At 33.6% G+C, this 24,758-nt stretch overlaps 1 protein-coding gene across 1 annotated transcript; it reads left to right on the forward strand.

Moving 5' to 3' along the window:
• The first annotated feature begins 11,319 nt into the window (after positions 1–11,319).
• Positions 11,320–14,176, forward strand: LOC141390945 (uncharacterized). The gene is made up of 2 exons (XM_073963873.1): positions 11,320–12,794; positions 12,874–14,176. Exons 1-2 carry the CDS (start codon positions 11,451–11,453, stop codon positions 12,910–12,912), a joined length of 1,383 nt encoding a protein of 460 aa, XP_073819974.1. The 5' UTR covers positions 11,320–11,450; the 3' UTR covers positions 12,913–14,176.
• Positions 14,177–24,758: the final 10,582 nt, after the last annotated feature.

A 24,758-nucleotide genomic window follows, 5' to 3' on the forward strand; every position in this document is an offset into this window, starting at 1 on the left:
GAAATATTATTATTAATATTAGATATTTAAGTGATTTAGGGCGATAGATATTAACGTAGCTGTAATAAAAATAGTAAAGAACTTATGACCTTATAGCACTCAAGTGATAAAACTTGCTGAATGTGCACTGATAATAAAGGGATTGATCCACATAAAGATGCAGCCAGACCGTGCACATGTTGTGGCAAATAGAAAAGTAATATGTATTTGCGCTTACTTTTAGGCATTGGAAATAATTACCCCATGATTTCTATTGTAAGTTAGCACATAAGACAAATATTAGTATTAATAAAATTAGAATAGATTTTCCAACCAAGTATGGTTTTTTTCTCATTTAAACATAGCAGTTCATCCTGGAGAGTACCATGTGTAACCTCAATTGCTTTCAGTTTTATTATTGATTACATCGTCAATCCAATCAACATATTCCGAAACTCTTGTATATACTCCTGGTATATCCATAGCACAACCACGGCCAAATGATGTAATACCTACGACAAAGTGTGTATAATATCCATCTGGATTTAAAGTATACATAATCAATGGACCTCCAGAATCGCCCTAAAAATAAAACATAACGGTTAAGACAATTTACACAGTATACATACATATGTATGCAACATGAAACTACCTGACACGTATCGCTATTCCTTACAAAATCCTGAGCACATAACTGAGTTTCATGTATACCCTTAGGTAGGGTAGGTTCATCCTCAAAATGTCTTGAACATTCTTTGTTGTGGATAACAGATAAATAAGTTTTCAACAAACTTTCAGAGGTTGGTCCAGCTAAAAATAGATATTCACATTATTTTGGTAAAAATTTATTTATTTCAAAAAGGAAAAATCACCAAATTGCGTTGTTCCATAACCAATTGCTGTTAAATTAACCTTATCCATTGGATAGAGACTCCAAATACAAATTGCGGTTTCCAAAGTATAAGTTTCGAGTTTTATTAAAGCTATATCATGGTATGATTCGTTTCGTTTATAGTCTGGGTGGATTATTATTTCCGCTACTTTTTTAGGTTCATTTGAAGAATCAGTTAAATTGCTGCCGCCAATTAAAACCACACATGGAGCAAGTCTAGCGGAATGGACGACGAACATTATTTTTATGTTTATTTTTCAGTGAATTCAATTCAAATGACAGTTAATAATAAGACATAGTGCTTTTCAATAATAACAGTGGTCATACCATAAAAGGAAACTCTTTTTCTTTGGTATGTAATCCGCGTATTATGTTAACGAACGGTATTCCACATCCTATAATAAATAAGTACAAACAAGTTCAAAATAAGTTGACATAATATTACAGTAGGGCACTATATCTAAAACAAAGTGTCCGAGTATACATTATTTGAAAAATAGGATTCCAAACGTGTTAACATTAACATTTAAACGGTTTCCAATGCTTTTTGTTGTAAATATTGGCGGTTTTTTACACAATACATTTTTCTGGTATTCGTCATTATAGTTGGGTAATCTTCCTAGTTCCTTGTACTAGTTCCAAAACGGATGAGTAACATCATAAAATGTAACGTGTGATATTAAGTATACGCAATTTGTTCATAGAAAAAATGTGCTCCAGTGGAACTATGAAGTGAACTAGATAGTTCCATATAGTTCCTTTGGCACAAATCTATTCGTCATACTGTCTTTTGAACATCTAAAAAACTATAACTTTTAACGCATTACATTACCTACCCTCTGTTATTTTTCTTTTTTTATATTCGCTCCATAAGTTGTATTTGCAACAAACATAGGTATTATTGTTGTTGTCATCCTTATAACAATCTGTTATGTGTTTCCCCGTTATGGCTGTTGGACAATTTTCTAAAAGTTCACAGATACCATTTGAATTATCTGGAAGTTTGCAGTCTTTCTCAAAGTATGTTGTAGTCGTTGTTGCTTCATCGGATGACAACACTGTAGAAAAGAAAAACGTTTAATTACATTTTTAATTAAACTACGCGCCAAGAATTACCATTATGAAGATGAATAAAAGCCAGAATTGTGAAAATGTTTTTGATGTACATCGAAAACCAACAATTAACTTAATATCCAATTGATCTAGCGGTTTTGAATTATTTTTTATGAATGATTATATTATTTTGAGGTGTGTTGTTAGAGATGCTATTATTATTTTTTGGTCTTTTTTACTTGAGTATTTCCATGTACTGATTTACTCAATTCAGGTTTTATGATATGCACACAAAATTCTCATTAAATGCCATTATTTTTGCTAAACACGTTTGGGAGATTTAAAAGAATTTGTGGAATATCAAGCTATTCCGTTCAAAAATATAATTTAAAAATAATTTAAAATTTCTCCTTAGATGAGGTATGTATATTATTGTGAATGTAACCTTTGCAAGCCAAGTAGGGCGCTTGTGATACCCTACAGCATACACATATGGTTCGCTATAGCGTTAAGTTCGGTCAGACCGAACTTTTTATACCCTGCACCATGAAACATTTTGGACTAAAATGAAATAATTAGTTTTATCAATGCCCACAATATGGAGTTGTCGTTAAGTTACTCTTCGTGAGTGCATTGATTTTACAGCAATCAGTTCAGCATACTATGGAGGGTATATTAAGTATGTCATTCTGTTTGTAATTTCTCGAAATAATCATTTTAGATCACACAAGGCATATGTATATTCTTTATCAGCGTGCGATATAGTCATGTCCGTCCGTCTGTGGAAATCACTCTAGCGTCCGAGTGAATTGATGTAGGTGGATAAAATTTTGGTCAAATGTATTGTAGGTCCGTAGAACTATGATATGATAAATATAGGTCCACGCTTTGGTATAGCCCCATACACAGTGAAGCGTGACTCATCGACGCTTTAAGGAATTTTGAAGGTATTAGTCTCATTTGCCCTTGGAATTGATAAAAATTTGGATTTTGTGCTTTTTTGAAATAGCTATCATATACCACACCACATGAAGCGACGCGTCACTTTAAGGAATTTTGAAGGTATTTTTACTATTTGACCACGGAATTGGTTGTAATTTGGAATTACATGTGTATTGTGCGTAAACAAAAAGAGTTCAGCGATTGTGGTAACATGACACCACACCAAAGTGAACGTACTCCATCCAACATTGCAAGCAACAGAATAGCAAATGTTGCGAGTCAGCAATGAATACTTAAATTAAAATAAATTACTTATAGCTCGACTGATCTTGGACAATTATTTTGTTTATTCTTATTTTAAGTGTTAAAGATAAAAGGCGCATAGCGCCTAAACACAAAATAGAATAAAAACATTAATAAACAAGTAAAAACGACGTTAGGTTCAGCCAGGCCGAGCTTGTTTTACCCTCGACGTACACTGGTCGAAACAACTGATCTAGCGGCGCGAATGTCCAAAAATCAAACTATAAATTTGCGAAATATTTTCCGTTGTATTGATTACAGACACTTTGCTAACAAATATTTTGTTTTTTTTTTTCATTTTTGTTGTTGTAAATATTCACTCAGTTATTTACTGTCAAATACAAGAAATTTTGCTGCATCAGATTTTAAAAAATTTGTTGCTAAAAAATTGTCTTCACATTTATTTAAATGTTAAATAAATTCGTAATAAAACTGAACATAATTTATTTTTAATTGATAGCGGAGGTTGTGACTTAAATTATAAAAAGTAGTTTTGTGTCAAGAGGTACATAGTTAAATAGCAATAAATTTAACAAGTAAAAAAGCATTAAGTTCGGCCGGGCCGAACTTTTCATACCCTCCACCATAAAATATTATGAACTAAAATGGAATAATTAGTTTTCATTCCTGTCCCCAACTTTAAGTAAGTTCGTTAAAATGTCAGATAATGTACATAAAATGCTTCATTAGGGAGGCCCTTTTTTATGGTGCCTATATCTAACTATGTATGTTGACAATTTTTGTTGGGCTAGAAATTGGGAGGTACCGTTATATAGAGGATTAATGTCAAAAAACTCCTAATTCGGTTAAAATTGCAGCTAGAATCCTCAAAATACCGAAAATCGGTACATAACGTGGGAACTTCAAAAGTCATTAACAGCTAGTTCGGAGGTATGTGGGCTATACGAAAATATGAACTTAAATGAACAATTTAATTTTTGTTGCAGAATTTTTGTTGGCTTTTAGATTTGAAATTACAGAAAGTTCGTCCAAAAAATAAAACTAAGGTACGGAAATCGGGAGGTTTGTTTTGGGGCTATACCAAAACATGGACCTACGTTGGTTAAACATTTTAAGTAAAATTCTCAAAGTATCGAAAATCAGGAAGTATCGTTATATTGGGGCTATGTTGACAATTGTTGATGTAGATGTGTGGTGACCACTACAACCTTCAAATGTCAAATTACATTTTGTTTCGTTAAAAATTGTAGCTAAAATTGCAAAATTACTGAAAATTGGGAGGTACCGTTATATGGGGCTATATCCGAACATGGACCTATGTTGACAAATTTTGATGGAGAGGTGTTGTGACCACTAAGAAATTCAAATGTCAAATTACTGCTAGTTCGGTTTAATATTGTAGCTAAAATCATCAAATTGCTGAAAATCGGGAGGTACCGTTTTTTGGGGGCTTTATCAATACATCGACCTTTCTTGACAATTTTTGGTGGAGAGGTGTGGTGTCCACTAGGAATTTCAAATATCAAATGTTCAATTTACAGATAATTCGGTTAAAACTTGTAGGTAAAATTCTCAAAATACCGAAAATCGGGAGGTACCGTTATATGGGGCTATACCAAAACATGGACCTATGTTCATAATTTTTTTGGTCACTAAGAACCCTAAACATAAAATTATAGCTAATTCGGTCAAGAAATGTGACTCAAAACGTCAAAATACTTGAAATCGGGCGGTAACGTTATATGGGGGCTATTCCAAAACATGGACCTATGTCCACTAGTTTTCTTATATAAGTTTATTGAATCGGTCTGAAAATGTAGCTAAAAACGTCAAAATACCGAAAATCGGGGGGTACCGTTATAGGGGGACTATACCAAAACGTGGACCTATGTCCACAACTTTTGTAATATAAGTTTATTGACACTTAAGAACCCTAAATGTCAAATTATAGCTACATCGGTCTGAAAATGTAGCTAAAAACGTCAAAATACCGTAAATTCGGGGTACCATTATAGGGGGACTATACCAAAACGTGGACCTATATCCACAAGTTTAGTTATATAGGTTAATTGACACTTAAGAACCCTAAATGTCAAATTATAGCTAAATCGGTCTGAAAATGTAGCTAAAAACGTCAAAATACCGTAAATCGGGGGGTACCGTTATATGGGGGCTATACCAAAACGTGGACCTATGTCCACAACTTTTGTTATATAAGTTTATTGACACTTAAGAACCCTAAATGTCAAATTATAGCTACATCGGTCTGAAAATGTAGCTAAAAACGTAAAAATATCGTAAATCGGGGGGTACTGTTATATGGGGGCTATACCAAAAAGTGGACCGATATAGCCCATCATCGAACTTGACCTGCCTGCAAACAAAAGACGCATTTTCCCAAAATTTCAGCGTCCTATCTCCATTTTTGTGGATGCTAGAGTGATTACCACAGACGGACGGACGGACGTGCACAGATCGACTCAGAATTTTACCCTGATCAAGAGTATATATACTTTATAGGGTCGCAAATGAATATTTCAATGTGTTACAAACGGAAAAACAAACTTAATATACCCTCCATACTATGGTGGAGGGTATAAAAACAAAATAATTTTATAGGGTTTTTATTGGTTTTACGGGCTTTTTCCATAGAGTGCATCTTCTAAACTTGGCCGAACTTGGGTTCGATTATTTTTTGGGAATCAAAATAGACTCTTAGGATACCGAATAACCACATAAGGGCTGCAAATATTTGCAAATCTTCTGATAACTGCGCTTTTAAAATATGGGATTTTGCTTGAAACTTATACTAATTTAGCTGGGCATTTGTATGTGAGCGATATCAAAACATGGACCTATCATGAGAAATTTTTGCAAGGAGGAGTTCTACCCACGGAGATCCTAAAATAACATATTATAGCTTAATCTGGTAATACATATGGGATAACAAGAAAAAATTCAGTGAATCGTGGGGTACCATAAAAGGGGGCTACATCAAAACATAAATCCACATTAAAAATGTTTTGTAAGAAGATTTTACAAGCAGTGATAAAACGGAATGCAAAATAACAGCCAAGTCGGGTGAAAAATGTGGTCATGATATGCAAAATACCTTAAATCGGGAGGTACGGTTACATGGGGACAATATCAAAACGTGCACCTATGTCCATAATTTTTGGTGGAAAAGTTTTGTGACCCCTAGGAACCCTAAGTACAAAATTACAACTAATTTGCAACGAAAATGTGGCTTAAATCCTCCAAATACGGAAAATCAGAAGGTACCGTTATATGGGGGCTATACCAAAACATTAGCCAATACTGTTCATATTTGGCACATTATAACCCACAGATACGGATGTGTTTGTGCAAAATTTCAGTAACATATCTCAACTCGTTTTTGGGTTATTAATTTCGCGCCGCATATTTTAATACATTTTCGATGAGGTCTAGGTCTTGTTTTGATGCTAAACGTATCGTAGAATCTGAAGAACCATCTGTCCTGAAAAGAATTAAGCTTGGCTTCAAGAAAATCGTAACTATGAAATTGTCATTGGTGCTGGACCCGAAGAAGCACCTTGCGCTTAAATCGATCGAGACTAGTTTAACGCCACAAAAATGCTTTTTTCTATTTTATTTATTTATTTGGTATCCCACACGACAACAACTGAGTGTTATAAGTAAGAGTTTGGGTTATTGATTTTACAAAACGTCTAATGAACAAGATAATATTTATTTAGATATAATATAATATATATTGGGTAAACATTATCAATAGGTTGAAAAGAAGTAGAGACAATAGATTGAGTTTAATACAAAAAATAGTGAAAACGATATTCAGAAATATTTTTTAGATCCAAAGAAAGACCTTACCGCATTGAAGATTTACTTAATACGAAAGGCATTTACAAACAAATATCAAATAAAGGAAATAACAAAATTATAAACCATATGTGGCAACTCAGTCCTGAACTTGTTGGCCTGGCATTGTTTGAATTGATAATGCAAAACATCGTAAAGAACCAATAGACGACAAAAATCGAAACAAAGCAAAGATAGAAATTTCTTCAGAAATATTCGATCCAAACTTACAAAAAATCAACTGCCGAAATTCCTAAAAACAGGTCTACCAGGCATAATTACAAATGAGACTTATATGCTGTTTATATTAGAGGTTTTTGCATTTATATTTATATTTCAAACAAATCCTCATAAGGAAGGTTAACCCTTCTTTATGAGGATTTGTTTGCAATATAAGCAATGGAATTGACATTTAAAACCCAGTCGGTTTGTTAAATCCGGTTATATATAAACGGGGTATTAACTGTTGTTCAAGAGATTAAACATTAACTCCGAGTTTCATGAAAAAGATCCTGCTACTTGACCACAGAACATCAATTACCAGTTGTGGTAAATGATGGTGTTGGAGGAGATAAATCATTATATTATTATGTATTTTCGTTATTTTATTTATATTTGACATCGATAAAGTATTGGGTCTTTATTGCATTAATTTATTTTTATTAATTTAAAAGTTTATTATTTTTGTTCTTTATTCGACCCACCTCAATGTTTTGTTTGTTCGTTCCACCCTAATGTGTGTAGTACTTGTACTTATTCCCTTTTGTGTCGTGTCCATCGCAACGAGAAACAACAACAACAATGCCTACACAGCTTAGGCATTTGTCTGTTATTAGTTTCGTCGTCCGTTTTGTGTTGGATGGACAATCACAACAACACTGTTGTTGTGATTATTCCCCAGTTCTGTATGTATGTTTGTTGACATACATATTAGTACCCAGTGGGAAAATTGGGAACATATTACATTGAAAATATATTTATTAACGCATTATAAGCAATACGTTCCAAAACGTATCCGTAAGAATCGAGAAAAGAATATAATTGAACAAAAAGTTAAATTATTAAATATATTATAGAAGATACGTTATATAATATACCGTAAAGAATCGAACGAGTAATTCCACTTGACAAAAAATTCATATTAATTACCTCTTACATTCGCACTGGATACGACAAGGGAATGCAATGTTTCTTTTGGTATTTTTTTTTTTTGTAATCCCGTTATCTGCCGACGCCTTTAAGTCGCAGCATAAATTTGCCAGTTTTGTTTGTGTCGTGTAACAATAAAGACGTAATTTTGTAAAAAAATGTAATGAACTATTTTAACTTCTGTTTTTAATGAATGAATATTATTTTTTGTATTCTATGAATACTTTTTAACTACATAAAATCCTTATATTTCTAAATATAAATAAAAAAATGAATTAAAAGTAATGGTTTTCTATTTTAATCCAATAAATTACTTAAGGCATACGGGGGAATAAATTATTTATAAAAAGAGAATACATATGTACATAATACGATTCCAGTATATGAATTCCATTATATATTCCTAAAGAACTATAAAAGAATATACCCATTGATTACACGATGCTTTCTATGGATACTATAAAGGAATATATTATTTTCCTAGGACATGCACCGTGTTACGAATAATGCATTCGGTAATCAATAAAACTTAGTGGCTCTGTATTACCCGTTCGATTCCCATCGATTACATTTTCCCACTGGGTAACTGTGGCCCTTCTCTTTGTCCCAGTGGGAAAATTGGGAACATATTACATTGAAAATATATTTATTAACGCATTATAAGCAATACGTTCCAAAACGTATCCGTAAGAATCGAGAAAAGAATATAATTGAACAAAAAGTTAAATTATTAAATATATTATAGAAGATACGTTATATAATATACCGTAAAGAATCGAACGAGTAATTCCACTTGACAAAAAATTCATATTAATTACCTCTTACATTCGCACTGGATACGACAAGGGAATGCAATGTTTCTTTTGGTATTTTTTTTTTTTTTGTAATCCCGTTATCTGCCGACGCCTTTAAGTCGCAGCATAAATTTGCCAGTTTTGTTTGTGTCGTGTAACAATAAAGACGTAATTTTGTAAAAAAATGTAATGAACTATTTTAACTTCTGTTTTTAATGAATGAATATTATTTTTTGTATTCTATGAATACTTTTTAACTACATAAAATCCTTATATTTCTAAATATAAATAAAAAAATGAATTAAAAGTAATGGTTTTCTATTTTAATCCAATAAATTACTTAAGGCATACGGGGGAATAAATTATTTATAAAAAGAGAATACATATGTACATAATACGATTCCAGTATATGAATTCCATTATATATTCCTAAAGAACTATAAAAGAATATACCCATTGATTACACGATGCTTTCTATGGATACTATAAAGGAATATATTATTTTCCTAGGACATGCACCGTGTTACGAATAATGCATTCGGTAATCAATAAAACTTAGTGGCTCTGTATTACCCGTTCGATTCCCATCGATTACATTTTCCCACTGGGGTGTTGTTTTGTGCGAATATTCTCATTTCTAATGTTTCGATCGTTCTGTTTGTTTTGATCGTTTTAATTCGCTTGTGTTCCTTTTTTATTTATGTGGCCCTACAAGAGGGATTAGAAATAAGGAATTTCAGTTGATCTATGACCGGCAAACAAATCAAATAATAAACTTGTAAATATTAAATCGAAAAACCAAGTGTTTTATTCATATCATATCGGGCGCAAATAAATAAAACTTTCTGTGCGAACATTTTGGCGACCGTGACAGGACGGTAGTCATAGAATTAAAGTAGATAAATTATTCTGATAATTTATCGAACAAATTAAAGTGGAATAAATAATTATTGTGCCTCAGTGCTTTTCGTCGTTGTTGTTGTTCTGCACATTCGGTGTAACAACAGAACCAATAATTCTCCGCTTTAAGAGCCAATCGTGGTTTTTGATTAATTTTAATTTCTACCGTCGTTCTAAATTTATTGTTTTTGAAAAGGATTTTTATTATCCTTTAGCAGAAAGTGGATTTTTTGTTCCTCGAAGAACTTTGGTGTTACGCAACCGCGGTACACACATACAAACATTGTCGTTCGTGGAAAGTGTTAGAAAATACACTTATACAATCAAGAATTTTCTAATTTGTATTAGAAAATAAAATACTTCGAAAAAATATCTCCATCTTGAGTGAAATTTTGTGGTTTTGCATAAACATTTTTGGCGCTTTTATTTTGAAAATAGAAGCCAATTTCTCTTGTTGCTCGATACTTTGTTTCTCTTAATTTGTTCAAAATGCCTAAAGACGGTACCGAATTCGTGGAAGAGCACGCTAGTAGTTCGGAACTAGCTTCTCTTAAATTGCAACGGAGCTCGATAAAGAAAAACATTGCTAACATACAGAAAAAAGTAGAAAAAATGGTTCTAAAATGGATTCGACCATTTTAGAATGTCGATTGGAAATTCTAGAATCGTATTTTAAACAGTTGTGTGATATACAAAGTAAAATTGAAGCTCTTAATGCAAATGACAGTTCTCGTATCGATTTAGAAGAAACATTTATCGTGGCAAAATCAAAAATATTGAAATTGATAAAGAAAAATTGTGGTCCAGTGTCTATGGAATCTAGTTTCATGAACGCTTCAATAGCTTGTGGTTCTAATTCTCGTTTGCCTTCACTTAAGTTGCCCAATTTTGATGGAAAATATAGCGAATACCAAAGATTTATCACAGCGTTTAATAATATAGTGCATGATAACCCAACAATAAGTATTATTGAAAAATTTAACTACTTGTTGAACTGTCTCTCGGGTCCTGCATTAGCTGTCGTGGAACCATATCAAGTGTGTGAAGACAATTATGAAAAAGCATTACAAAGACTTCAAGAAAGATATGACAACAAAGTGCTCATATTCTTAGAACATATCGAATCGTTGTTCAATGTTCCACAAATGCAAAAGAGTGATAGTGTTTCGTTGCGCCATCTTATTGATACCGTATCTGCTGTTCGTGGTTCGTTGTTGTCGCTCGGATCAGAGGCTGATGTCATGAATGCAATTTTAGTGCACATGGTTCTATCAAAAGTGGACAGTGATACAAAAGACAATTATGATGAGAAACAAGATTTTAAATTGTTGCCCTCATGGGATTCGTGCTATGAACTATTAAGTCGTCGTTGTCAGTTTCTCGAAAGTCATAAAAAGAGAAATGCATTTCCTGAAAATACAATTCCAAACAAACCTAAATCTCCTGAATTCAATCGGTCGGCTCATACGTTTGTCAACTCAAATTCGAACTGTTCATATTGTAATTCAAATGAACATAACCTTGCAACTTGTTCGTCGTTTTCTAATATCGTTGTTTCGGAACGTTTTAATTTCGTAAAACGTAGTGGACATTGCATCAACTGCCTTCGAAAAGGTCATATGGTGTCCAACTGTCAATCAAAATCTCGATGCAGAGTTTGTGATTCTGCACATCACACTATACTGCATATATTCAGTAGTCCAGATCAACTCAGTTCTTCAAATTCGAATATTAATTCACCGCATCCATCAACCACCTCAAATCCAGTTTCGCTCGTGGCTCGTTCATTCAAGAGAGCAATAATTCCAACTGCAGTGATTCTAATGAAGGACAATAGTGGAATCTTTCAGACGGTAAGAGTTTTACTCGACTCATGTTCTGAACTCAATTTTATATCGGAAGAAACAGCAAAGAGACTCAAACTTAAATTTCGTCCATTCTCACAAGAAATCTCTGGAATTGGAGAAGTTAGAACTGCAATCAAGTATTCTGTCGATGGTACAATCAAATCTAGAAATAGTTCGTTCCAGTGGTCCTCAACATTTGCTGTTACTAAAACCATTTCGTCTCGCCAACCTGGTGAATTGATCAATACTTCGCAGTGGAAGATTCCGCCAAATATTAAACTTGCAGATCCGTTGTTCTACAAGCCTCAACGTATCGACGTGCTCCTGAGTGCCGAAGTTTTCTTTGATTTGTTGATAGATGGCAAAATTTCGTTGGGAAATGGTCTGCCATGTCTTACAAATACAGTTTTCGGATGGATAGTTGGTGGTTCATCGCCCAGTCGTTCCAGTTCAAATTCATTTACCTGTAACATGGCTGTGAGTACACTTGAAGAACAAAATATTGATGATTTGTTGAAAACATTCTGGGAAATTGATAAATATTCGAAGTCTTCTCCAACATATACTGAAGACGAACAAGTATGCAAAGATCATTTTGTGGAAAATAGTCATTTTGATTCTTATGGAAGAGAAAAAGTTCGTCTTCCATTCAAGAAATTACCCAATAGTATTGCTAACTCATTTGAAATAGCTCGTAGACGTTTTCTGTCGCTCGAAAGACGACTTGAACGTGACTCAACTTTGAAATCGATGTATGAAGCAATCATGCAAGAATATGTGTCGCTCGGACACATGTCGCCCTACAACCTATCGTCGAATAATTCGCATTATATAATACCTCATCATTGTTCTCTCAAGCCTCATAGTAGTTCTTCAAAACTTCGAGTCGTATTTGATGGTTTCGTTCACACTTCGTCGAATCATTCGTTGAATGATACATTGGTGGTCGGTCCAACAACAAAACCGGATTTGGCCCTCACACTCTTTTCGTTTCGTTGGAACAAATACGCTCTCACTGCTGACGTTTTGAATATGTATTGGCAGTTTCGCATTGAAGAACCAGATAGAAGGTTTCAATTCGTTTTGTGGATAAGTTACAAGTTTGATTATATAAAGGTATCCCAACATATCATTGTTACTTATGGCTCATCGGCCGCCTCTTTTTTCGCAAATTGTTGTTTGTTTCTTATTACAGATAGATACAAAATATCTCATCATAGTAGTTCGGAGATGACACGACAAGATCTTTACGTCGATGGCGTACTAACTGGCGCCGATAACATCGAAACTCTAGCTGTCGAGAGGGACGAGTTAATACAAATCTTGAAGTGGCATTGTTTTGAGTTGGCTAAATGGAATTGCAACCATGCGTCTCTCACTTCGAATGATGATACTGAAATCATCATAAAAACATCGGACAACCTCATTAATACCTTGGGTATGTCTTGGAAATCTCTGCAAGATGTCTTCCACTATCGCCTCGAGTTGTCCGACGTCACAAATCATAGTAAAAGATCAAGTTTGTTGCTCGTATCCAAAAATCTACGATTTACTTGGAATTCTAAAATTTCGACAGTTGCTGCCAGCATTCTTTAATCTTTTCGTCGTCGTGCTGTCATTTTTCTCAGCAAAAAGGAGATAGCATCGAAATGCAAAGTAGTTAACTTCGTCGTATTGTTGTATTTTTGGACAAATTTTAATACTGTCTTCCCGTGGTTCGAACTACATTCGTCGACTTTGAATTATTTCGTGGCAAATCGTGTCACAAAATTCAAAGAAGGAACTCGAAACATATTCTGGAAACATATTAAAGCAAAAGGTAGCCCTGCTGATATCGTTTCATATTGTTGTTGGGCTCGGCTGTTTCGTGAACCATCATCTTTACAAGGAAATTTTTGGAATTGCCCTCGTACTGACTTCGAATTCGCCCTGGATGTTCAAGAACGTGGAAAATTTGCCCTATTTCGAAGCCCTACATGTGGAATTTGTGTGATTCATAACATGATGGATAATAATTTTCCAAACTTAAAATGTATTCGAGTAATCTTTTTTATTTTTTGTATCTCCCACAGATGTCCTATAGCTCGGTCATTACAAGATGTCGTCCATTTACTTTCCGAAGTCGAATTTGTATATTGGAAAATTGTCGCTCCAGTATCGCACATAGAACAAGCATCTGACATGCACTTCGCACCAGATGTAATAGTATTTCAACCAACTTCATTTAGCATCAGTTTTGCAAAACCTCGAAATTCCCCATACTGTTACCCTAAACCATCGATTTGTTATTGGATTTCCCTTACACATCTTCTTATTCAAGGATATGATGAATATTTGGCATGCCACCCAAGTGCAATTGAATCCTACATGTTTTTCTTGAAACTTGACGCTTCAACGGGCGGAGGATGTTGGAGGAGATCAATCATTATATTATTATGTATTTTCGTTATTTTATTTATATTTGACATCGATAAAGTATTGGGTCTTTATTGCATTAATTTATTTTTATTAATTTAAAAGTTTATTATTTTTGTTCTTTATTCGACCCACCTCAATGTTTTGTTTGTTCGTTCCACCCTAATGCGTGTAGTACTTGTACTTATTCCCTTTTGTGTCGTGTCCGTCGCAACGAGAAACAACAACAACAATGCCTACACAGCTTAGGCATTTGTCTGTTATTAGTTTCGTCGTCCGTTTTGTGTTGGATGGACAATCACAACAACACTGTTGTTGTGATTATTCCCCAGTTCTGTATGTATGTTTGTTGACATACATATTAGTAACTGTGGCCCTTCTCTTTGTGTTGTTTTGTGCGAATGTTCTCATTTCTAATGTTTCGATCGTTCTGTTTGTTTTGATAGTTTTAATTCGCTTGTGTTCCTTTTTTATTTATGTGGCCCTACAAGAGGGATTAGAAATAAGGAATTTCAGTTGATCTATGACCGGCAAACAAATCAAATAATAAACTTGTAAATATTAAATCGAAAAACCAAGTGTTTTATTCATATCATATCGGGCGCAAATAAATAAAACTTTCTGTGCGAACAGATGGTAAACAACTTGAAAATTGTGAACGACATTGCAAGGAGTTGAGTTAACCACCAAGTTGTCTTTTGTACCCAGATGACTCCAAAACCACATTATGTCAGTCCCTTAAATAAATTTAAATATGTATGAACAAAATGTAAGCGTTTGTCATTGAATCCATACAATGAATGTACAAATGTCCATCTTTGTAAAAACAAAATTGCATTTGAAAAAGGAAATGTTTGATGATAGCGAAGCCATTCCACGGCCGATATGTCTGATGAGCCTCTACAAAAGGAGAAACATGTCACATAATGGTGGTTGTGTGGGTTCGAATCTTCGGCTTTCCTTTTTCACTTGTAAAAATCATAGGTCATTAAGCTCGACTCCAACGAGAAATTAATTAAAATTGTTATTAAAATATATCTTCGCCCTAATAGGCAAAATTTTCTAATAAAGTAAAAGATATTCGTTTTCATTCCCAAAAATTGATAATATAGGAAGAAAAATGTTTTTTTACAATAGACTCCATTTTTGCCCAAAGACCCTCTCGGGACATTCGCTTTATTATCTCGAATTCAGTAACACTTATGTACTTTGTTGTTCAGAAGTGTAAGAACAGAATGGCCTTTAATTAAATGCATAATACGGGCAAAGAGCTTTAACCGTTCCACATATATGGGTCGTCGAAGTCGCCAAATTGCAAAAAATTGAGATTTGCATAACTTCGAGGCCCCAGTAGCACGTGTTAACATATTCCAATTTTGCTCAAACTTTGGCAGTCAAACTTTCTGATTTGGCAACAATGCAAATATGACGCACCCTAACATCATGAAGTTATTCCACAGATGGCATAATTTCATAACATATCTTTCATAAAATGACTCGTGTGCGGACTTCGAGCAAGGGAAGGCTTTTCAAGGAAAATTGTAGCAATACTTAAAGATTTTTTCACGTAACGGATAACAGTTGATGTTGTTTTTTGGAGATAATAGGTTCAAAGCAAAAACCCAATACTTTTTCATAAAATATTATCACACATCAAGCGGCATTTGTTCCCATTCCCCCTTTTTTATTTTTATACTTACATGTATCTAAAACTGGAATATTTTGTCGATTCGGCGGAAATATTCCATAATTAAGTGATTCTAGTAGTTTTGAATTTAAAAAAAAAATTAAAAGCAAAACACATTTTAAAATTATTTTCCGGTCGGAGAATTCCGAGGGAAATATTCATGAATGCCCTGATTAAATTACACTGTGCAACAAAATGGAGGTGAAAGTGTGGGGCACGGAAAATTCCTGTTGGGTTAGAAAGGCCTTGGTGAGTGTATTAAGAACCCCGAAGGACAGATTCACTGTGAGTCGAACTTTCGCGTTATGGCGTGATGACGTTTTTGCTAGAGACCCTGTAAGCCGTCAGGAATTAGCGTTATAACTTTGTTCACTGTTGTTTAAGCTTATTTTTGATATGACATGTCGAATCGAATGAGGATTATTTTCGTAGAGAACTTTGACCTTCTAACTAGCTTCCTTCAATGTCCTTGTTGTTCTTTATTTTATTTAAAATGTTGGGTACGGCTTTCCTTGACAACTAATCGATTTTGTTGCGTTTTTATAGTCATTTTTGACATTTACCCCTGTTTGCTCAGAAAAAACTGTGTTTTGTCTTATTGTGTGTTCTGTAACGAATATACAAAAAACTAAATGTAGTCTTTTTCTGAACAAAAACAGGGTAAATGCACAAAACGACTACGAAAACGCGACAAAATCGATTAGTTGTCAATGAGAGCCGTACCTAAAATGTTCTGAGCGACATTTTTGCAGAACATTTCGAAGCTGAAAACTTCATCTTGTGGTACTTTTATAGCGGCTACTTTTATGGCAAAAAGGGGATTGAAGGAAGCGAGTTAGAAGTGCTCTACGAAAATAATCCCCATTCGATTTGACTGAAGACAGGTCATCTCAAAAATAAGCTAAAACAACAGTGAACAAAGATGTAACGCTAATTCCTGATGCCTTACAGGGTCTCTAGCAAAAAACTTCATCACGCTATAACGCGGAAGTTCGACTCACGGCGGATCTGTTCTTTGGGATTCTTAATATACTCTCCAAGGGCTTTCATCTCCAAAAGGAATTATCTCTGCCCCAAAATTTTTGTTCACAATTTTATTTGCATGTATAAAGTTGTGGCGGCTTGAAAATACTCAATTATTAATTACTTTAAAAATGTTATTTTTATTTGATTAAGTTTTATTTGATTTTGTAATTTTCTATTTTCATCAAGTTTGCATTGATATTCAATTTATGTGTGTATCATGGCACAATTACGAAGGTAGTGGTATCACTCCAGCTGTTCGAATATGAAATGTTAAATCCCTTTATAAAAAAATTATTTTTGTTGTAATTTCCCCAACAATCTAAAGAAAATTTTGACATATGTATCATATTCAATATTTTACGATACCACTACCTGCGTAATTGTGCCATGGTATGTATGTACCCAGCAAGCATTTTTTAAAATTTGTTATCAAATTCGAGCGTTTTTTAATCCGTCTGCGCGCTTAAAAAGCTGGAATATGAGCGCAATTTCTGATCATAAAATACTCATTTGTCGGAAAAAAAACGTAACATTGCGCGACTCTTCTAACCAAATCAAATATGAGTCTTACTCTGCTTTAGTTTAGAGTCATTTTCGATAATTTTCTGATGGTATATAAAATCCTTTTCGAGTCGTATTTTAATCATTTATTTGTGATTTGTTGATTAATCGGTGATCCTTTTTTGAGTCATGTTTTTAATCGTGAGTCTTTAGTGAGTCATGGAAGATCTCTAGAAGAAAAAACTATCAAGAAACTATTAAATCAATTTTCTTTTTTATTCGCCTTTTTGGTTTGTTTTCTGTTTTATGATTTTTAATTATTCCTTTACATTGGCGGTGGTTAGTAATACTGTTTCTTCATTTTATTCTGCAAAACCTGGGCAAGTGTTGTGTTTGTCAATACCCTTAATATTATAAGTGGCATTTATAACAAAGTTATGTAGAAATTGTATATGCAAATTATACACAACCAAACAGTCAGTGTTTAATCACCTATCTGTTCAAAATATTATCAGAAAATACATATGTAATTCTAATCACTTTTCAAACACCTACATGATCCTTTTTTGATTAAGCATTTTTCATTGTTCAGATGATCAAAATGTGACAATAAATAACGTAACAATAACATTTTGTTATTGTATTTTAAATTGAACTCTTTATTAATCATTAGATGGTGCCACTTTCGAGTCCCTTTCTTATCATACAAGTGACTTAATCAGATTTTGATCACCAAAAGGACTTTAAAAACACACCGCAATGTGATTTTTGAAAAAAAAAACAATCTTCCAAATACTAGCTGGGTATTTTGTGACAACTAAAGGCATATTTATAGAAGGCAGCTGTATGTTTACTTTTTTGTAAATTGGGTTTTCAAAATATAATAGGGTCTACTCATGAAACTTGAAACTTCGAAATTTGCTTACAGGACCTACGACAGTTCTGAATGCTTTATATTCACATTTTGATTCATTTTTTTCTATTTTGGAGGATTTTCTTTTTTCCTGAGAAAATTTTAAGTAGGAACCTATTGTTCAATATTTTATTTTTTTATTTTTTTAGTTGTTGCAATTCTTGCATCTACCTTCTATATATGCTTTAGACAGTTCTGATTTTTTTTTAAATAAACATTAAACTTTTTATACAAATTAAAACCCAAAAAATAAAGGATACGCTAGCCAACACAATCTCGCGATATGGGTAATAACTTTGTTATAAAAAGCTTTGCTAAACAAAACTGTTATACATATTTGGGGTTTTGTCAATGGTATTATACAAGTACAGTACTTGTTTGTATATACTGTACAGTACGTTATTGAAATAAATTGACTTTGTATTGTAAGACAGCCATAGAAAAAGGTGTGTATGATTAAGAAATATAAGGCAAGAATCCATTCTGCTATTGTTGTTGGAGTATAAAGTACTCGGTACTTTTTTAATGATAAAAGCGTCAAAAGAACAAACTGTCGAAAACAAGTTCCACCTACACATTTTTCCAAAATGTACGGGAACGGAGAAATGACAGAAACGTCAAAAAAACTGGGACAAATGTCAAAGTCAGCGAATCAACCCATCAGAAGCCGCCAAACATGTTGCACATTTTTGCTCGCCCAAATTTGTCGTGTAAAAAGTTTCTAAAGAGAAAGCAATTCAGCGCCATTTTTGTTCAAAGAGAAGTGAACATTTTGCAACTTTTTTGGTGTACGGAAACGCATTTTTAGGAAAAATGTGCAAAATGTGTTAAATGTGTAAAAACTTTTTAGTTCTGGAACGAAGCTTATGTGTCTTTGTGAAACAGATTTGTTGGTTCTTTCGTCTATCCACCTTTTAAAAGTTACCTTTCCACCATTTTACAAAGTAGAAAATGAACATGACCAACCAACAATTTTACATTACAAGACGCAGTCGACCTTTGACCCGGTTATGGGACGACGATCACCATACGTACGGCTGTCATACGTAAGGAAAATTATCGACGTTTAGTGAGGTATTCAAAAATATCGATATTATGTAAAATGTCAAGCCTATAACTTTTCTGTATTTTTTGCAAAATATCAAAAATACCAACACGTAGCCGTATAGAGCATGGAAAAATATTAAGAAATCCATGCATACAAGTTTTTTTTTCTTAATATGTTTTCCATTATAATATTATGTCGCTATTAAATAAGCTATTTACTATTGAAATTTAATATAATCTTGAATATCGGAAAATTATTTTAACATAAATAAAGCATGTGTATGCAAATAAATGTTTGTTTAAAAGACTAATATCTAAATTTTTCTTTATAAAAATGTTCAAAAGTAATTTAGAAAACTTAGTCGGTGCAGAAACTTTTTTCCCCGAATCGAACTAAAACCTCACGACAATATTCCGCACATGGCACTGGCTTGGTATTTTTTGGATTATAGCCCTAATGTACACACTATATGAGGACAATTTTCTAGCAAATAAAAACGTTTGTTTAGTTAAAAATGTTTGAAATACAGAATGTAAAGTATTATATAAAGATTAGAAAAGTAATTATTCAGTTAAAATTTGATAGGATGGCAGTTATTTATGTTTCTCAATGTGTACTATGCGTTAGACATAACACCGTTATATGGGGCCGTTCTATGGGACCATATGAAGACATGGCCCAAAACCGACAAATTTCTGGTGGAATGTTTATACCCCCAACTAAGACCAAATTCAAAATTTCAATCGTTTCGGTGGAATATTAAGGGCACAACATTCAAAATACCGAAAATCGGGAGGTACCGTTCTATACGGGCTATATGAAGACGTGGACCTTTGAGGTGGAAAGTTGTATACCCTCAAGGAAGACCTATTAACCAAATTTCAGTAGCTTCGGTGGGATATTGAACCTTCAACCTTCAAAATGCCGAAAATCGGGAGGTACGATTCTATGGGGGCTATATGAAGTCTAGGTATAGGTCCACATACTGTTAATTCGATTCTGGAATATTTTATACACCCATCACCGACGTAGCCAGGGGGGTGGCCCGGGCCCCCCCCGAAATTATTTTAGTTCCCATAGGATATTAGCTTATGTTACACATTTTTTAATATTTGAGTAAAATTTTAAACTGTTTTAAATTGTTCAAGAAAAATTTAAAGTAGTTGGAAGTATTATATGATATTTTGTTTTTGAAATTTTTTATTAGAAAAATTCAACAATAAAAGATAAAATCGTTGCTTAATCTTTGTGGTTTTAAGTGTTTGCATATTTCCTCTAACACGTTTTTATAATGAGCTATTTTGGAATTAATAACAATTACAAATTCTTTATTATGTTTGAAATTTGCAATAAAAAAAACTATATCAACCATTATTTATGATATAATATCTGTTCCACCGAAGTGCCGTCATTTAAAATTATTTGAAACTGGTATCTTGCTACAAATTAGTAAATGTCTATTGGACAAAAGGATTTTTCTGTTGAATTTTTATGTTTTGTTCGACCTTTCGAATGTTAATAAAATAAAGATTATTATGTAGCTTGAGGTCAATGTTTATATTTTAATTATCACATATTATTTCCAATATTTTAAAATTACAATGAATTTCATGTTCAGGATTTTTCTGTCGATTACTCTTTGAATAAAACCAGAAGAAAACGTAATAGAAACCCACAGCAATTGTATTTTGGGAAGTAATTTTAATGGATGCACCTTTCTAGAAATTTTAATTGTTCCTCCTTCGGTAAAGGACTTTGTGACGACAAACGAAATCTAAAAACTGATCGGAAACAGGTTCTTCTTCGTCAAAATCTCAGCAAGTACCACTCGGCTTTGCGAACAGGAATATACCCTGAGCCTGTGTGAATTGAAACTTTCATCTGTGGACAGTTCGAATAGCGACTACACAGCCTAAATCCTTTAACCCAAAACCTTGGTATTAGGAGATTTTCAGAAATTTGTAGCCATTTTCGGACGTATGAACTTGCAAACAAAATATGGATTTGTATCATTGATCACAAATGTTGCGGAGGAGGTATGGAGAAATGGACCGTACCGACATAGTTCATTTTGGGAGTAGATCTTATTTTGAGAGTCATTCCTTTTAAAAGATATTGCGCCCACCAGTCATTTCATTTCGCCACAGTATAATTTTCACCTTTTGGATCCTTATGTCATGGACTTGCACACGAAAAACATAATACCGCTCTAAACACATGGAATACCTTCAGTAAAATTTTTTAAATATCCTCAAATATACCTTATACTGCACTTAAACAACTATTTTGAAGGTTTGTGAGGGAAGTACCCCAGTATGGCCCATTTTCGGGCAAAAACTAAATTTGGAAAAAATATTACTAAATCCAAAGTTTGTACCAAATCTGTTGCTCTGTTCAAGAAAATTCGCGGATACCATTTTAGCTTAAATTCTTGAAATTTGAGGCTCGCTGAAATATTGCGAGAAACAAAGTTTGGACCAACGCAGTATCCGGTTCGAAAGTTGTTGTGCGCACTAGCCACTACACATGATCTTTACAGCTTTCGGGCCATTTTCTCTGAAAGTATAGACTTGCCTCTGAAAAACTTGTACTGTAGTAATAGGGGCCCGAAAACACTTGTTGCAAAACAGCAAAGGGTTTCCAGAGAGTTCTTTTTATTTATTAATTTATTTATTTCATATTTTTACTTATAACTAGACAGCGGAATCCTATGCAAATGTATATATGGTTAGGATGGTCGCAGAATAAATTTGATTAGACAGAAACTCGAATTAGGCCCAGAAATTTATGCATTTTTTGGCATATTTGTACATATCTGTATAAAAATATGCAAAAATATATTCAAGGATTTGTGGTCTAAATATCCCACCGAAATGGCTGAAATTTGGTATTAAGTCTTCGTTAGGGGTATGCAACTTTACAACTGAAATCTGTCCGCATAGGTCCACGTCTTCATATAGCCCCCATAGATTGGTACCTTCGGATTTCTGGTATTTTGAAAGTTGTGCCCTTAATATCTCTCCGAAATTATCGGTATAGGTCCACGTCTTCATTTAGCCCCATAGATTGGTACCTCCCGATTTTCGGTATTTTGAAGGTTATGGCCTCAATATCCAACCGAAATGACTGAAATTTGGCATTTTGTCTTCGTTTTGGGTAAAAAAATAACACCTACAAATTGGTCGGTTTATGTTCAGGCCTTCATATAGCCCCCATAGAACGATACCTCCCAATTTTCGGCATTTTGAAGGTTGTGGCTGTGGTTATACATTTCTCTATTTTATTGACTTGTCTGAAGAGAGTTTTAAACAGAAAAATTGTACACACAAACATTTTTGTACCTATTATTGAAATATTTGTTGCATAAGAAAATATGTAAAATGCATAAATTTTACATATGCAAAAATGTATGCATTTTGCATATGTCATATGTTTCGATTGCAATATAATCAGAAGCCAAAAATATGCCCAGTCCCAAAATTTGACATGAATCGGACCAAAAATAGGGGTTGCATAAAATTCCGCTGTCTACTTATAACTAAATTATTAGCATAAATAAGCCATGATTATTGAGGTCTTAAGCTTACATAGCTTATCCAGAGACATCTTAAACTGCACTTCGCTGAAAATTTTTTAAATACTCTGCGGAAGCTTCCCGAAAGAATAGATCGATATGACACATCTTCGAAGTTGATCAAAATTTTGACAAAATATAACGAATGCCAAATTTTGGACCGAATCGGTTGATCAGTTTGAGAATGAATTATCGTGCTCTCCAGGCAACTACCCAGACGAACGGACATAGCTAAGACGACTCCCAGTTTTCTGAAACAGATTTCTTCCAAACACACTTTGGCCCTAAAACCATTATTTCGATGAGGCACATTTTGGCTAAAGGCTGTCTATTAACAGATGCACGATTTGGCGACAGAATTTGTCATTTACATAACCGCGATTATGTGCTAGAATTTCTTTTATGGATAGACTAACTATCATTAGTTCTCGGCCTTCAGAAATTCTTTGCATATTTTTGAAAATTATAACAAGATATTTGAAAATTCAATGTTATGATATTTCTAAGGTTTTCCGATTGTATTCGCTTTCTTTTGGTCTTACCGAAGTGATATAACTGAATTTCATAACATTCACTGTAGTTGTGAATTATTTGATAAATGATACGCCCAAAAATATATGGGATTAATAATATATTTATTGTTTTGACCATATATTAACTGTGACATATTGTCAAAAAAGTTCTAAAAACAAGATAAAATTTGCCAAGAGGTCTTACGCCATTTGTATTTAAAAATAGTAATGAAAATTATTTCATCAGTAAAATAAGTCTAAAATAAGGTTTATATCTTTGATAAATAAGACATTTTCGCTAACATGAACTTTCAAAATTTTGGTCAGGTGGGCCCCCCCCGAAATGAAATCCTGGCTACGTCCCTGCACCCATGAATACAAAATACCAAATTTCAGCCATTTCGGTTGGATATTAAGGTAACAACCTTAAGGAAGGTGCCGTTCTATGGGGGCTATATGAAAACGTTGACCTATACCGACCAATTTCAAGTGAAAAATTGTATATCACTAACGAGGACTAAAAATACCTAATGTCGACAATTTCGGTGGGATATTGAGGCCGAAAATCGGGAGGTATCATCCTATGGGGACTATATGAAAACATGGACTATAACGACAAATTTCAGTGGGTACGTTTTGTACGCACAACGAAGATTAAAAACAAAATTTAAGCCATTTCGCTGTGATAATGAGTCTAAAACCTTAAAAATACCGAAAATCGGGGGTAACGTTTTATGAAGACTGTATCAAAATGTTAACCGATGTAATAAAAACATTCATAACAAATTACAAAGGCCTGTCTTACAAATTGTGAGCTGTATCTTAAATTCAACAGAGGGGCAGACGGACATATATACTTACATTATAGGATCGCCGAGGAATATTTCGATGTGCTACAAACGGAATGACAAATTTAATAATATCCTCCATATTATGGTGGAGGGTATAAAAATACAGGCTGGGCCGCTCCACCACCGCTCTTGGGGAAGCGAAATTTCTTGTTCATAGTTGAGATTGATTGATGTATATGAACAAAATATATATCATATACAATCCTGAATTTTGAACATTCATTACAAAACTAGATTATAATACCCTACACCACAATGTGGAAATGGTATTATAAGTTTGTTTTGGTAAACATTCATGTAACACCGCGAAATATTCGTCGGAGACCCCCAATGTCGTATATCGTAGTAAAAAATAATAGTAGCTTCTGCAGGTTCTGGAACAGGCATATGAATATTTTGAGAGTCATACATTTGTAGCATGCAAATTATTTGAATTTCTACTCATTATTATTTGTTTTTTACCGGTTAAATATATTTTTGATATCACAATATACATATATTCACAATATACTATTTTCGAAATCACTAAAAAGCACAAATCGTGTGCATTTCA

This window comes from Musca autumnalis, unplaced genomic scaffold (assembly GCF_047663935.1).
Source record: "Musca autumnalis isolate F117 unplaced genomic scaffold, ASM4766393v1 scaffold_1, whole genome shotgun sequence".
NCBI classification, from domain to species: Eukaryota; Metazoa; Arthropoda; class Insecta; order Diptera; family Muscidae; genus Musca; species Musca autumnalis.

Coding starts and splice junctions, on each gene's coding strand:
- LOC141390945 (XM_073963873.1), top strand. CDS start 11,451: ATGGTGTCCAACTGTCAATCAAAATCTCGATGCAGAGTTTGTGATTCT. Junction 12,795..12,873: donor ACAAGTTTGATTATATAAAG/GTATCCCAACAT, acceptor TTCTTATTACAG/ATAGATACAAAATATCTCAT.